We start from the raw sequence: 15,146 nt of genomic DNA on the forward strand, positions 1-15,146 counted from the left end.
AAGTGGGGCCCGGCGGAGCGCCTAGCCACCCCCTGGCTGCTTCCCCACAGGACGACGTGAGGCACCCGCAGCTCCAGTGGCCCAGCCATGGCCCCCTGGCGTAAAACTGACAAGGAGCGACACGGCGTGGGTAGGTCTGGGCATGAGGGAAAGGCAGGTGGCCTGAGAACTGTGTGCTGGAAGATGCTGCGGCAGCCAGCCGTGTGGGCACAGGCAGGGAGGGCTGACCCAACGTCCTGGGCTCAGTGACTTCCTCAGCTTGCTTCAGGGCCAGCTGAGTGGAGAAGAGGAGGCAGGGGGAGAGGAACATGGGCACCCTGCCCAGTCGACTTTGCCCAGCCAGTGCCCTCTCCCATGGGACACAGACTGCTGTCTCCCCACAATGCTTCTGCAACCCCTACATGGGGTCCAGTCCAGGGTGGCTTTGTGTGCCTCAGTCCCAGTGTTTCGGGGGGTAGACTTCATTACCCCATGGAGAGAGATGACCTCAGAGAAGGAACATCTGCCCTCTCCTCTTGCCTGGCCCAGCATGCCTTCCTCCACCCCTGTCCAAAGCAACACCCATCTGCCTGCTTCTCCTGCCTGTTTCTTCTGGGTCAGATGATCCCTGATTTGGTGGAGGGTCCAGAGGGCTGTACAGGTTTAGGGAGTGGGGTTGGAAGACAGGGTCCTTCACTCAGCCCTTGAGAAGCTCTAGGGAGAAAGGCTCCTGCTGGGTTATTTGGGGATATCCAAGAAGCCTGCTGCATCAGCTTCAGCCATCTAAGCTCCCAGAAGCCTCTGCCTCAAGCTCAGGGCGGAAGTGGTGGCTGGGGGAAGGGAGACTTCAGGTACTGGGACTCTTTCTACTAAGTGGCACCCGTGGTGCAGCCTCTGTAAACTCACTGTGGTTTTCAAACACAAGTGTAAATTTGAAAACCACTGTATGATTTCCTACATAGGCAGATACCAGACGCTACCCTCAAAGATGAGCATTGAACAAGACAAAGGTTAGAGGACCCAAGCCCCAAGTCAGTGAGACAGAGAGAGAGAGTGAGGGAGAGAGAGATTAGATAGATACAAGGAGTCCCAAGGCTGCTGTTGGAGAAACACTGCCCCAGAGAGTTCAACATTTATCTCTTCACTTGTTCAGCTCTAGGCACTAGGGGTTCTGAACAGAGAAGAGACATGAACAAATTTGTGCTGAAGCCAGTGTGGAGGGAGGCTGGGTGGCAGAAAGGAGACAGTATTGGTCCAGGGTAAGTAGAGCAGCAAATGGGGGGAAGAGTTCTACCCTTCATCTGAGGGGCTATAGTGCATTCCTGCTGTAAAGGTCCTGTGCTATGGTATGAAGATCGTGGGCTCTGGTGACAAACTGCTTGTTCTTGGATTATAGTTTCTAATACTTTCCAGCCCTGTGACCTAGACAAGATACTTACTCTCTCGAGGGCTCAGTTTCCTTATCTGTATAATGGGGATAATAATAGCATCTGCTTCCCAGGGTTGTTATAGACGTAAAGGAGTTCATCCACATTAAGTGCTTAGAGTGCAAAGCAATCCTCACTCCCTAGATGTTATCAGTTATTATTCTTAGACTTTGCCCTCTGCATAGGGGTTTAGTTGAGGACATGACATCACAGGATGGGGCAGAGTTACAAGATGGAGTAGGGTTCCCACTCTCCCTAGCAAAGGAAATCCTATTTAGGTGGTCAGGGATTAGGCACTCTGTTAGACATTAGGCCTGGAGTCTTCCTGATGATTGTATAGCTGACATTTTTCATGCCTACTTGTGAAAATTCTATTTCATGGGGGGTCAGAAGGTTGATGACCATCTAGAGATTCAGAGAGCACTTGGACGGTGCCTGCTTCTCAAAGGGAGTCTCTTTTCTCTGCATCTGAATGCCGGTCTCTTTGTCAGGCCCTGGGTAGATGGAAAGGCAAGGCAAATGTTAGGTTATGATGAGATGGGGGACTGGATTCATGGGACAGAAAGAACAGGGACCTAACAGTAAGGAGCTGGCCTTTAGCTCTGACACCATCACTATTTGCAGACAGGTCTGTCATCTAGTCTTCTCCATGTAAATCTAGGTCTTAAATTTTTCTATTTTAAGGTGTTCTTTTATGAAAAGCATTTGAGATAATGAATATGGGGGCTTGGAGGAAGAGAGAAACATATAAAGGATTAGGGGATTCTCGGAATATCTTCAGAGTCCCAGCCAGGCCTAAACACAGAAGGAGAACCTGTGCTTTGCTTTTCTATTTGGTTTCCTCATCAGTGCTGGTGGCATTAGCCAGCATTCTTCTGGCTTAATTCTCAAGGAGTGCTTATGTCTATCTGTTTGTCTCATGGGCTGGCTTTACATGAGACCGCTTTTTCACCAGAATCACTGGCTTCTTTCTCATCTTCTTATCTTGTGGGCAGCCCCAGATGACCTTCATATATATACCTTGTCAGATTATTTTTCCTTCCTTAATGGAATATTAACATGTGATCCATTAGAATTACAGAGAGTTCCAGAAGTGGGACAAAACAGCATGACTATGAAGTAAGAATAGGCACAGACTGCCTTCGAGGAGATAATGTGTAAGGTTGGAAGCTTGGGTTGTAAAGTCAGAACTGATTTCAAACCTGGGCCCATTTCCTCATCAATAAAGTGGGGGTAATAAGGATAATGTGCGTCTTGTGAGACTGTTGTAAAGATTGAATGGGGTAATGCATGAAAAGCACTTAGTAATGTGGTTGGCTCAATGAAAGTTAGTGACTAAGGTCAAGGGGTTACCTAATAGTTGCAGAACTAAATGAAACACAGGACAATGCCCCCGAATACCAGATTCAGGACACTTATGCCTTCAAAGAGTGTAGTGTTTTGTGGTTTATAAGACCCATTATCATGCAACATCTTTGGCTCCAGAATATCTCTATGAGGCATTATTTTCATTTTACAGATGAAGAAATCAAGACCCAGAGTTCACATAATTTAGAAGTACTTGGGCTTGGTCTTAGATTCAATTATCTTCAGATCCTGGGTCTTTGGTACCACACAAGGAGAGAATCCAGGAGAGGGGGACATCATAGAAAAATTTAGGATGTTGGAATGTATGTGGCATTTGGGTCAAACAATAAATATTCTGCTTTGGTTTTAGTAGATGTTTGTAATGAAAACAAAACAATACAAAACTTTGGAGAGGTAAAGTGCACCCAGATTGTGAAGGGCTTTGAGTGTCAACCTTGTAAGCTTGGACTTAATTCAGTGCACAGTGGAATTTTAGAGCAGGCATGTCACCTATAAGAATTTAATATAATTAATTATAAGAAGGGCAGGGATTGAACATAGAGGTACAAGAACAGAAGTAGGTAAAATCTTCCTGTCTCCTGACTGCCTGATTAGTTAGCCCTGCAAGAGTCCACTTAAAACTAACATTACCTTTGGCCTTTATTATCTTAATCCTCTGAGTCTCAGTGATGAGAGTTTCCACCTTGGAGGAGAGAAGGGAGAGTAGGAAAGGAGGAGGTAGGAAGAATAAGTTAGGTGTCAGTTAGGAATAAGTGTGATGAGTGATGGAATACCTCCAAAACAGTGGCTTAACCAAACTAGAAGCTTATTTCTCTCTCAAACAGAAAGCCCAGAAATGGTCCATGAAGAGGTGGTAGAACAATTCATTGTCTCCTGCACTGCTTCCTTGGCATGAGGCTTCTACCTCCTGAACTGAGCTGGTTGCTCAGGCTCCAGCTTATCAGATCCCCTCTCCAACCAGCAAGAAGGATGAAGGGAACAAGAAAGGCATGACCTTTCTCTTTAAGGACACTTTCCTGAAGGTCGTCTTAACACTTCCTCTTGTATCCTGTTGGCTAAAACCTAATCACATGAGGGAACATAGCAAGGGTAGGTAGGAAATGTAGTCTATTATGTAGGCAGCCACGCACCCAGCTGAAAATTAGGAGTGCCATTCCTAAGGAAGGAGGGGAAGAAGGATTTTTGGGATGATGTATTAGTTTGCTTAGGATTGCCATAAGAAAGTGCCACAGGCTGTGTGGCCTAAACAATAGGAATTTATTTTTGTGTAGTTCTGGAGTCTGGAAGCCTAAGATCAAGGTACCAGTAGGTTGGTTTCATTCTGAGGCCTTGGTTTACAGACAGCTGCCTTCTCATTGCTTTGTCCTCACAGGGTCATCTCTGTGCATGCTCATTCCTGGTGTCTCTTCCCCTTATAAGGATGCCAGTCATATTGGATTTGGGCCTCACCCTAACAGATTCAGTCAATTTAATCACACTAAACACCTGATCTCCAAATATGTTTACATTCTGAGATACTGGGGATTGGGACTTTGACATATGAATTTAGGCCCTAGCTGGGGGCAATAGTTGAGTCCCTAATAGATGACCCATGGTCTGCGGTATGATATTTAAGGGCTGTAGAAGAAAGCTTCAAGGCCAGGCTTCTGAGACAGAGTGAGGATAGAAAAAAGGTTCAGTTATCCTGAAGCTGAGCCTGCCAGGAAGGATTTGTATGGGAGCTTCAGTGATGTTGAGAAACCTCTTCTCTATGCAGGTTGTCTCTGCTTAGGATTGTGTACCTATGTGTAACTGTGTATGGGGAGCACTGGTGGTTCTTTCTAAGAGCTGTGAGGGAGAATCTGTTCTGTGACCCTCCCTAGCTTTTGGTGGGTTTCTGGCAATCTTTGGTGTGCCTTGGCTTATAGAGCCTCAAAGCATTCTTTACTTCCATCTTCACAAGGTGTTCTTCCTGTGTATATGTCTTTCTCCAAATTTTCCCTTTTAATAAGGACACCAGTCTTCTTGGTTTAGGTCCCACCCTGATGACATCATTTTCACTTGGTTACATCCGTAAAGACTGCATCTCCAAATAAGATCACAAACTGATGTACTGGGGCTTAAGACTCTACACCTCCTTTGTGGGAGGGGTACAATGCACACCATACTAGTCTCTGCAAAAGTAGAGAAAGTGTCTTTTCCACACGTTGACTGGGGAATGAAGATGAAACTGAGATCACTCCATGTTGAGGAATGCAGGTGGTGCTGTTGTAGTGCAGGACCCTGGACAGAGCTGGTCTGCCCCAAAATGGACAGATCTGGAGTGGGCCAGGGACGCTTGAGTCTCTTACAGCACAAACTCTTACTGAAACGAAAAAAAGTCCTTTCAAAATGGTTCAGTTAAAAGGTGTGTGTTGCATACGTGTATGTGAAGAGGTGAGTGGTGTATTTTAAGGATCAGGTGAAATCAAACAGAAATCCAGGAAACCTGAAAGGCAGACCTCCAGAAGGGCCTGAATAAAGGTGGCCCCGGGAACCTCTGCCTTCCTTCTCATGGCAACCCAGCTTCTCTTAACACATCAGTATTGTTCTCCTTACCAACTCCTTCTAATTCCATCACTCCTTTATAACTTTGATATTCTGATAACACCATGGTCCCATGGTGGTCCCAGCATGCCACCCACCCCTACTCTGCATGACTTTGCAGTTCAAGAATCCACCAAATCTTCTTCTCTCTGCATTTATTTATTCAAAGTTCTGAGAGAGAAGTCTGAATGGACTGACTCACATTTTCAAGAAAGTCCACTTAGATCAGAGGCCATTGCCAACGTAGGAGTGAGCCCCACTCTGATCAAGGGGCTGCTCCTGACTGGTCCAATACACTGTGGTCATGGCTTGGGAACATGCGGCTTGCTACTCATCTAGGAGGAGCCATGGGTGGGGATGGATCCTTTGAGTAGGAAGCATGAGTAAAACATGCATCCCAAATACACTCAAGGAAGAATTCTACTACAGAGGGGTTAGTTATACTGCTTTTATAGCCCGAGGTAATAATCAAGGAGGAAGGATAGAGAACATTGTTCACTCACTAACTTGTTGACTCATTTACTTCATTTACTCATTCATTATTCATATATTTCTTAAATATTTCTTGGGCATTTTCTATGTGCCAGGCACTATGCTAGACACTAAAATTACTGGAATTAGGCCAATATGATTCCCACACTGTTGGAGCTGATAGTCTAATGGGGAAGACATAAAAGGACTTTGTAGATGAATCAGTAAGCATATAATTATGTTATGAGATGTGCCATTGTAATAAAAATTTGTTCCATGATTGAGAATATTGGAAGGAGGGCTCTTAAATTAGATGGTCTGGGAAGGCCTCTGAGGAGCAATGGGGGAAGAATTCCAAAGGAAACACTTGGAGGGATCTTAGTACATGTATCTTTGCTATGGAGGTCGACTATATCTTTTGACTGGTCTCCAGAAATTAGTCTGGTGAAACAAACAAACACTACTGGAAACCTGATTCCATCCTACTAATTCTTAACTGCCTGGCCTCCCACTTTCTAATGCTTCAGTAATTTGGCACTGTTTAGAAGTGGCTGCTGGGCTGGCTCTTTGAGTCCACATAAGGAGATTGTCCCAATCCCTAGGCTTACAAGATCGTTACAGTTAGTGGCCATCTTGTTCCCAACCTTAATGTTTGTATTTGAATGAGCCCTAACAGACTGTGTTTACTAAGCTCTGCTTTTTCCCAAGATCAGCATCCTTATATTGCTGCTGTATGTTGAGACAGACAATGTAGTCACCAGAATATTCTAATTTCTGGACCTTTAGACTTATGTTTGTTTGTTGGTTAAAGTTTACAAACCTTTAATTTAGTAGTCAGTTACACATGGGTGCCACAGTCTGTGTTCTGCAGCAAGTGTTCTACGAATGGGAAATGAGAACGCTTATCACCATCTGACTCCAAAGGAATCTGGGTAGGGACACTATAAATGTTCCCTTTAATAGACACTTTCTCCTTTCTTCCTACTTCATTTAATTGATGTGAGTTCAGGCTGAGTTTGTAACCCTCTTAAGTCTTATTTGGTTTTTAATTCTCCTTGGAGAAAGTCGTTGCTTGCCCCTGTGGCCTCACTAAGACACTGTCTCTGCATTGGTTTAAAGTTACAGTCGCAGTAGCTGGGGCTAGAAGAGGATAGGACTGATAATGGTCCCTCTCTAGACATTACTTCAGGACAGTTAGAGGTCCTCTGACAACATGCAAGCCCTTGGGTCCAAGCCTAAACTAGGATAATAGAAGGAGACCTAGGTGGACACTGTGACTTGCATAAATGGCCCAGGATCCAACACAAATTCTGAACAGAGCAGACGCTGAGCAGACATTTGTTGGACTGGATTGAGTAGTGACAGTTCCAGGCCTGAGACACCATGATCAGCATGTTGGGTTGCAGCAAAAGGACATATATTGTGCCAGCTGAACCCAGAGGGTTTGCCTGGGGAAGTAGGATTGTGCTGCTTGCCTTACTGGTGGTGGCAGTATGGGGTTGTATCAGGAATTGTCAGGAAAGAATGTTCTGGATAGAATAAACAGCCAATGCAAAGGTCCTGAAAAGGAAGCCTCTCTAATGTGTGGGAGTCCTTGTGACTGCTGGAGAGAGCAAGCAAAGGGGCAGAAGTGTAGGAAGTGAATTGTCTGAGGGGAGGTTGTAGTGCGTAGTGTCTGGTACACAGAATGACCAGAGCTTTGACTCTAAAATCGGGCATTTTAGGGTTTTCAGCAGAATGGCAGAATCTTCTATCTTGTTTTAAAAGATTATTCTCTTTTATGATGGATAGAGGGTAATTAAATGTGGAAGCAAGGAGGCCAGTTAGACAACTACTACAATGGCCCTGGCAGGAGATGGTGGTGGCCCACACCAGGGAGACAGCAGTGGAGGAGGAGAGATGCACTTCGATTCTGGATGTGTGTGTTGTTGGTGGAACAAATGGGATTTTCTTCATGGATTAGAATTGGGTATGAGAGAAAGAGAGGAATCAGGAGGGACTCCAAGGTTTTTGGTGTGAGCAGCTGGAAATATAGAATTGCATACAGGACTTCATTAAATAGTTGATTTGAGTTCTCATCTGCATTGTCATAAATAATACATCGCCTCACTTTTTTCCAGCATGGTACATTTGCAGAGCACTTGTGGTACCATGTTTAAGCACACTGAGAGGTGTATACTTTTATCATCCTCTCACATATGAGGAAATTGGGGAGCCAAGACCTTCAAGGTCTCACTGAAATACAACAATTTTCAGATAGTTTTCTTATTTATTTATTTATATTTTTTATTTTTTTATTAATATATAATGCATTATTTGCTTCATGGGTACGGGTCTGTGAATCATCAGTCTTACACAATTCACAGCATTCACCATAGCACATACCCTCCCCAATGTCCATCAACCAGCCACCCCATCCCTCCCAACCCCCTCCCCTCCAGCAACCCTTTGTTTTGTGCAATTGAGAGTCTCTTATGATTTGTCAGACAGTTTTCTTACAATTCAATCTGGAGGTACCTCTTCTGTTTTATCGGAAACTGGTTTTGCACCTTGTCTTTTAGTTATGTAACCACGTGTCATCTCTCCCACTGGACAGCACATTGTCTGAGGGCAGGGCTGTGTTTTGGGGTCAGGTTTGAGTCCATCAGCCGTAAGGCACTAGCAGAAGAACATTAGAGAAGTTAAGCATTATTGTAAACTGGGACAACTTGGGAATCCAGTGGAAGCTATAAACTGTCTTCTTACAAATTTACACATGTGCAGTTTTGCATTTCAATTTCATCAAGGCCTATTCATAGATGTGAGTTAAGTAAGGGCCTGATAAATGTACTCAGTAATTATTTAGTAAACCAAAACAATAGACACAACTAAGGCATTCTGCCCAAGGTGTAAAATGTTGGTTTGGGGAGCTGTGAAGAACAAGAAAACTGTTTTTTTAAAGATTTTATTTATTTATTTGAGAGAGCGAGATAGTGAAAGAGAGCACAAATCAGGGGGAGAGGTAGAGAGAGAGGAAGAAGCAGGTTCCCTGGTGAATGGAAAGCCTGACATAGGGCTCCATCCCATGTCCCTAGGATCATGACCTGAACTGAAAGCAGATGCTTAACAGAGCAAGTCACCCAGGCATCCCAAGAAAACCATTTTTTTTTTAAAGATTTAGTTATTTATTTGAGAGAGAGAGAGTGTGTGTGCACAAGTGGGGGAGGGACAGGGGAAGAGGGCAAGAATCAGCAGACTCTGAGTGCGGAGTCCAACGTGGGGCTCAACCTCGAGACCCTGAAATTATGACCCGAGCTGAAATCAAGTGGTGGACTCAACCAACTGAACCACCAGGCTCTCCAAGAAAACTATTTTTTAATTATTTTTTAAAATTTATTTATTTGACAGACAGAGATCACAAGTAGGCAGAGAGGGAGGCAGAGAGAGAGAGAGAGAGGGAAGCAGTCTCCCTGTTGAGCAGAGAGCCCGATGAGGGGCTCAATCCCAGGACCCTGAAATCATGACCAGAGCTGAAGGCAGAGGCTTAACCCACTGAGCCACCCAGGCATCCCAAGAAAACTATTTTTAATATCTGTTCATTTACTTAAATCCAGTAAGCCTATGCCAAGTGATAGTCCTGAGCTGGTCCTTATAAAAAACATAGTCTTTCCACTCAGGAAGCTTACAACCAAGTAGTAATCTCTCTTTCTTCTTTTTGCTTGAGGCAGCAAACAACACCATTATTAGTACTAATGTCCCCATTTCACAGGTTGGGCATGGGTACACCTTTTGTTTCATGTTACCATAGTTCTGCCATCAACCTTGTCATATTTCATTGCAGACTCATGTTTGAATTATTTGGGTCTTCCATATAATGTAAACTCCATTATGGCAAGACAACGTCTCTTGTTCTTCTCCAGCATGGAGCAGGTGCTCAATTAGTAATTGTTGATTGGATGGATGATTGTGTGGGTGGGTGGATGGATGATTGTGTGGGTGGGTGGATGGATGGAAGGGAGGGTGGATGGTTGAGTGGGCTAGATAAGTGGGTAGATGAATGAGTGGGTGGAGGATGGGGATAGGAAGGTGACGGGGTTGGAGGTTTTTCACTTTCTTGTGGCCTCATAAGATTCAGATGGACTGAGTTGCCCTATCTTGATTTCATCTCCTCAACCATAACCTTTCCCTGGGAGGAGACTGGGTCCTATGAGAACAGCACAGAAATAACTGGGATGTTTTTGAATCCTTCCTCAAATATCTGGACCCCTCTAGTTGGCCACAGTCCCAACCCCACAGTTTTTACACTGGGACTCTATTCACATGGTCCAACTGTCTCTTACTGGGACTGTGTCTACATCAAGCTACTTTCCCCTTCCTCCTCCCTGCCCTTACCACTTTTTTCTCCACCCACTTCTTCGGGGGCTCTCACTCCATTTCTTCCCCTTGGACCCCGACTCTTTCCAGTCTCACATCCTTTCTGGAGCCCCTCTTGATCACTCTCCTCAGAGAGTCCACAGCTGCTATGACTCACAGCTGAGCCCTTTATTTTTAAGATGTTTCTTGTTTCTTGTGGGTTCAGCTAGATTTCACAAAAGCTCCAGGACAGCAGGAGGTACCCCCTCTCACCTTACTTTTCTTTTCTTTTCTTTTTTTTTTAAGATTTTATTTGACAGACAGAGATCACAAGTAGGCAGAGAGGCAGGCAGAGAGAGAGAGGAGGAAGCAGGCTCCCTGCTGAGCAGAGAGCCCAATGCGGGGCTCGATCCCAGGACTCTGGGATCATGACCTGAGCTGAAGGCAGAGGCTTTAATCCAGTGAGCCACCCAGGCGCCCCTCATCTTACTTTTCTAACATGCAGGATCCAGCAGAGTGCCAGATACTCCCTGTAATGGAGGTGAGGGGCTGAAGAAATCAGCTCTTGATTTCATCATAAAGCCACTCTTCCAACTCTGGCATGTGAATGCATGAACATAAGGGAACATGTGTGTGAGCACATATGTGTACGCTTATAGCAGTACTGAAAAGGAAAGAGTGAATGCCACCATGATATTTTAGAGCAGTAGTTATCAACTTTGACACTGTTGACATTTGGGGCCAGATACTTCTTTGTTATGGGGCTGTTCTGTGCATTGTAGGATGTTCAGCTGCATCACTAACCTCTACTGGCAAGATGCCAGGAGCTCCTTCACTTTCTACCCCCACCCGCCCCACACACCCCCTCCAGATTGTAACAACTGAAAATGTCTCCAGGCATTGGTAAATATTCACTGGGGGCAAAACTGTCCTTAGTTGAGAATCACTGTTTTAGTGAACTCATGGCAATTCCAACTTTCTCTTATTGGCTGGCATGTCACTTTTATTCACTAAAAATTCAGTACAGTTGTATGCAATTTGGCTCCTTCCTGGCTAAGTCACCCTGGACTATTCACTCAATCTTACACTACCTCAATTTCCTCATCTGTAAAACAGAGGTGACAGTAATTGTACCCAAGAATTATGGTGAGGATGACGTAGGTGGATAAAGCCCTTGGAATAGTGTCTGGTGCATAGAAGGGGCTCAGTAGAGGTTGTAATTCCTTTGTCCTCTCCTGGTCTGTGGAGGAGCATCTCTTCCTTAGTTACCTCAGTTGTGATTCTCCCACCTTATTCACTACTGACTTGCAGTGGATGTGAGCTCCGGACTTTCTGCTGGGAGCTTCTGCTGGGTCATCACTGTTGTCCTCCCTGATGCAGCATCAGGATATTGCCTTGGTGCTAAATCTGTCAACACCTTGCCCAGAGAGTTCAAGTAAACTATGCATTTTCAGTGAGTGCGTTTCACTCAAATTGAAAGCTAGTTTAGTTGCCCGCCTAGAGAAGAGACCCTCCAAAGCTCAGTTCAGGGACTAGAGAAGTGAGCTTCAGGCAATTGCATTCTTTTTCTCCATTGTTTTTGTTTCTCAGATGCATCAACTTGTCCAAACTCTATTAACACTTGCTATTTGCTGAAGCTTTTGTTTTCAAACATGTCAGCAAAGAGCAAGGCCCCAGATGAGGTATGAATCCATCCTAAAGATCACAGGGCACCTGATGGCTACCATCAAAATTGACTACCAAGCTGTGTCAACATCTCCTGAAGTAATCTCAAGAAATTCAAGAAAGCATTTAGCCAGAAGAAGGGGCATATTTTGTCCTTCATCTTCACATTCCTCCAATTCAACAAGTATTTATTAAAGCTCAGTAAATATTGATTGAACTTCTACTGTGGGACTTGTGCTGTTCTCAGCACTGGAAATTCAGTGGTCAACAAGGCAAACTGTCTTCACCCTCACTGACACTAGAAAAGAAACTAGAAACACTAGAAAAGAAAATGAACAGGTATAGTATATGTGTACATACCATATATATATAAATATATATATGCGTATATATGTATACTGAGTATATATTAAATACACACACACATACCTGCATATATACATACATACATACACACAAACACACAATAAATTATAACATCAGAAATGAGCTGGTAAGGGAAGCAGGGACTTTGGACTCTGATCTGGGCTTGAATCCACTTGTTACCACTTTTTAGCCATGTGGTCATGGGCAAGTTTCTTAATCTCTCTTTGAGTTTTTCATATGTTACATGAGGGTATTACCTTGGAGGAGTATTGTGAAGATGAAAGGAGGTGATACTCATAGAATGCTAGGGATTTTATCTGTCTTATCTGTCACTGCCACTCCAGTATCCAGAATAGTAACTAGCACACAGTAGATGTGCAAATGAATGTCTCTTGAAATCATATATGCCTGGTACATAATATATACCCAATAAGTGTTTACCATTTTGGGGGGAGTGGCAAGCAGTGTATACAGTACTTAGAAGGTAGACTTCTGGATCGATCTATCGATTGATCTATGTATCTAAGTTATGAGGGGGATAAGATTACCCTCCTCGTGTCTCAGTTTCTTCATAAGTTAAAGTGAAAAATTGTACTTCTCTTCTAACATTGCACAAGCTACAGAGACCCCACCATAATTGCTTCTGTGAATTGTGTGCTATAACAGTGTGTTTACTTTTTTCTTATTTCTCTCAATTTGGGTTCCTGATGAGCAGTATATCTCAATATGTTTATATAGAATTAGTGGCTAATCAGTGGATTCTATTTCTAGGGTTGTTGGAAGTTTCCCCTGTCTCAAAGTAGCTGCTTCCACTGGCTTGCCAACCCAGATTTCCAACATGAGTGTCCTCATTGGGTTTAATGAGCTCAGATGGCCCTAGCACTTTAAACATCCCTTTGGTTTTCAGCTATAAATATTTTGGTCTGAGTGGGCTTGTAGGTAACCAATATACTTCGTTCCTGAGTATAGTATTTTGATAGAGGGAGAGGTCAAATCCTTCATGGGGATGTGTCAATATTCTCCAGTTTCTGGAGACTTGATATGAAAGGGGAAGCTAGAATGGTTGTTTTTGGGAATCCTGCCATCAGTCACCTATCTGTCTTCCTTGGGCAAGCATGAGCAGGGTGGAGCAGGATATGATTTCAGTGATTTTTTTTTCTTATTTTTTATCCTATATCTTCTTATGTTTTTCTGCCCCTTTCATCCCTCATTTAGAAGTTGACAGTGGTTAAGCCTACAGGGAGTAGGGAAGAAGGTGATCTGTTTTACACTGGTCAGAAATAACTCAAATGAGGATCATAGATAAGTAATCGAACTTTAGCAAACAGTGACATGCTGGTTCAAAGTTTCCTATTAGTCATTTAGAAAACGTAACAGAATTGGGTACTGGTATGCAAAGCCACTTCCTTTGTCAGTAATGTCTGCTTTTCCCCAAATGAAGCCTTAAGAACAGAGATCCTTATGCAAAGGCAGAAATACATTTATGAATTAAACAGCGACATCAGTTACTTTCGTTTTCATGAAGTGTGAATCTTTGGAATTAATGTAGACCTTCATGTTGAATACCAGGTTTCAAGATCTGCCTAAGACATCTTCTTAAGTTGATTGATTGGAACTTTCTTACCTGAAAGAGCTGGGTGGAACAAGGAAGAGATTTCTAAGGAAAGATGGGGAGGAGACAAGGAACAGGTCACAGTCTTTCCCCACCTTAACAAATATCTGATGGACAGACCTAGTTTGCTAGTGCTTCAAAGGCCAACTCATATTATCGATGGTTTTCTCCTGTTAGAAACCTCAGCTGCCTCCTTGGCCCTGCCCAGCCTTGTGACAGGCTTGTTCTTAGCCAGACTTCTGGGGTTGGAGGGAGGAGGGAGTGGAGAGTCTAAGTTAGGGCACAAGCAAGCTGGAGTGTGTCCAAATGTCAGCAGCCTGTGTGGGGACTGGGTTTGAAATCAGGCCAAGTGTAAAGGGAATGAACAAACGTTCTCTGTTTGTTCAGGAAAAGAGATTCTTGAGTCCCCTGAGGGCCTTCTCAAGGTTTGCTTTTGAACAAAGGATTAATTTTATTCAGTGTCGACTAACAGTGTCATTTGTTGCCAACTGCAGGGAGGCAGATTTAAAGGTGACCTAAAGAAGAGCTCTGAAGGAGTCCTTCTGAGCAGCTTGCCTTAGGAGTTTTTATAATGCTGATAAAGAGAAAAATGACTACCATTTATTGAGGACTTACTATGGCCAAACGTTAGTCAAGCCCTTTGTGTCTTAACCTCAGCTGAGCTTCTGAAGGACCCTACAAATTAGGGACTGCCATCTCCTCCATTCTACAGTTGAGGAAAATGAGGCTCAGGGTGGTGAAGTTGCTGCTCAGGCAGGCTTCCACTGACCCTTACCATGATTTTATCTGGAGTACAAGAAAACACCCCTCCCCTACCCAGAGAAGGTGCAGGTCTTGCAAGTAGGTCACAGGTTGGGTATTAGCCTCCAATGCTTTCTTGCCTGCATGGCCTGGTACAAGGCAGAGCCTGTATATCACATGCTACGGCCCTGGGTTTGAGGCCAGAGCCAACAAAGAGTAGAACTAGGCTCAGGAGCCACATCTCTCTGACTCCAGATAGATTCTTGGCTCCCAAGATTTCTCAACCTTCAGGATGGAGACTTTGCATTATTATGAACACCTATAAAGACTAGCTGTTCTCTTGGTGAAAGGGCTGATTTGTATAGATGTTTGGACTAAATAGCCCGTAAGTTTCCTCCTTTTCTCTTAGAGAATGTGGCAAGATGGAAGAATGAAGCAGGCTCTGGTGAACACCTGAGTACCTGCCATCTAGGTTTTGGGGAGGGTGGGAGGGGTAATGGTATAGAGAATGAGTAAGGCATAGGGCTGGGTTTGAGTCCTGACTCTGTGACTTACCACCAAAAGGGTAAGGGGAGATTTTGGGTGAGCCACTCCAACCCTCTGAACTTTATTTTGCTCAT

The 15,146-nt window shown here is 44.1% G+C and overlaps 1 protein-coding gene across 1 annotated transcript in view; it reads left to right on the forward strand.

Moving 5' to 3' along the window:
- The first annotated feature begins 12 nt into the window (after positions 1-12).
- DOCK2 (dedicator of cytokinesis 2) overlaps positions 13-15,146 on the forward strand; it is a 408,294-nt gene continuing 393,160 nt past the window's right edge. The window contains 1 exon segment of the mRNA XM_032851775.1: positions 13-130. Coding sequence (XP_032707666.1) covers positions 88-130 — 43 coding nt within the window. The 5' untranslated portion in view covers positions 13-87.

Source organism: Lontra canadensis, unplaced genomic scaffold (assembly GCF_010015895.1).
Source record: "Lontra canadensis isolate GAN:19392208 unplaced genomic scaffold, GSC_riverotter_1.0 scaffold5, whole genome shotgun sequence".
In the NCBI taxonomy this organism is placed as follows: Eukaryota; Metazoa; Chordata; class Mammalia; order Carnivora; family Mustelidae; genus Lontra; species Lontra canadensis.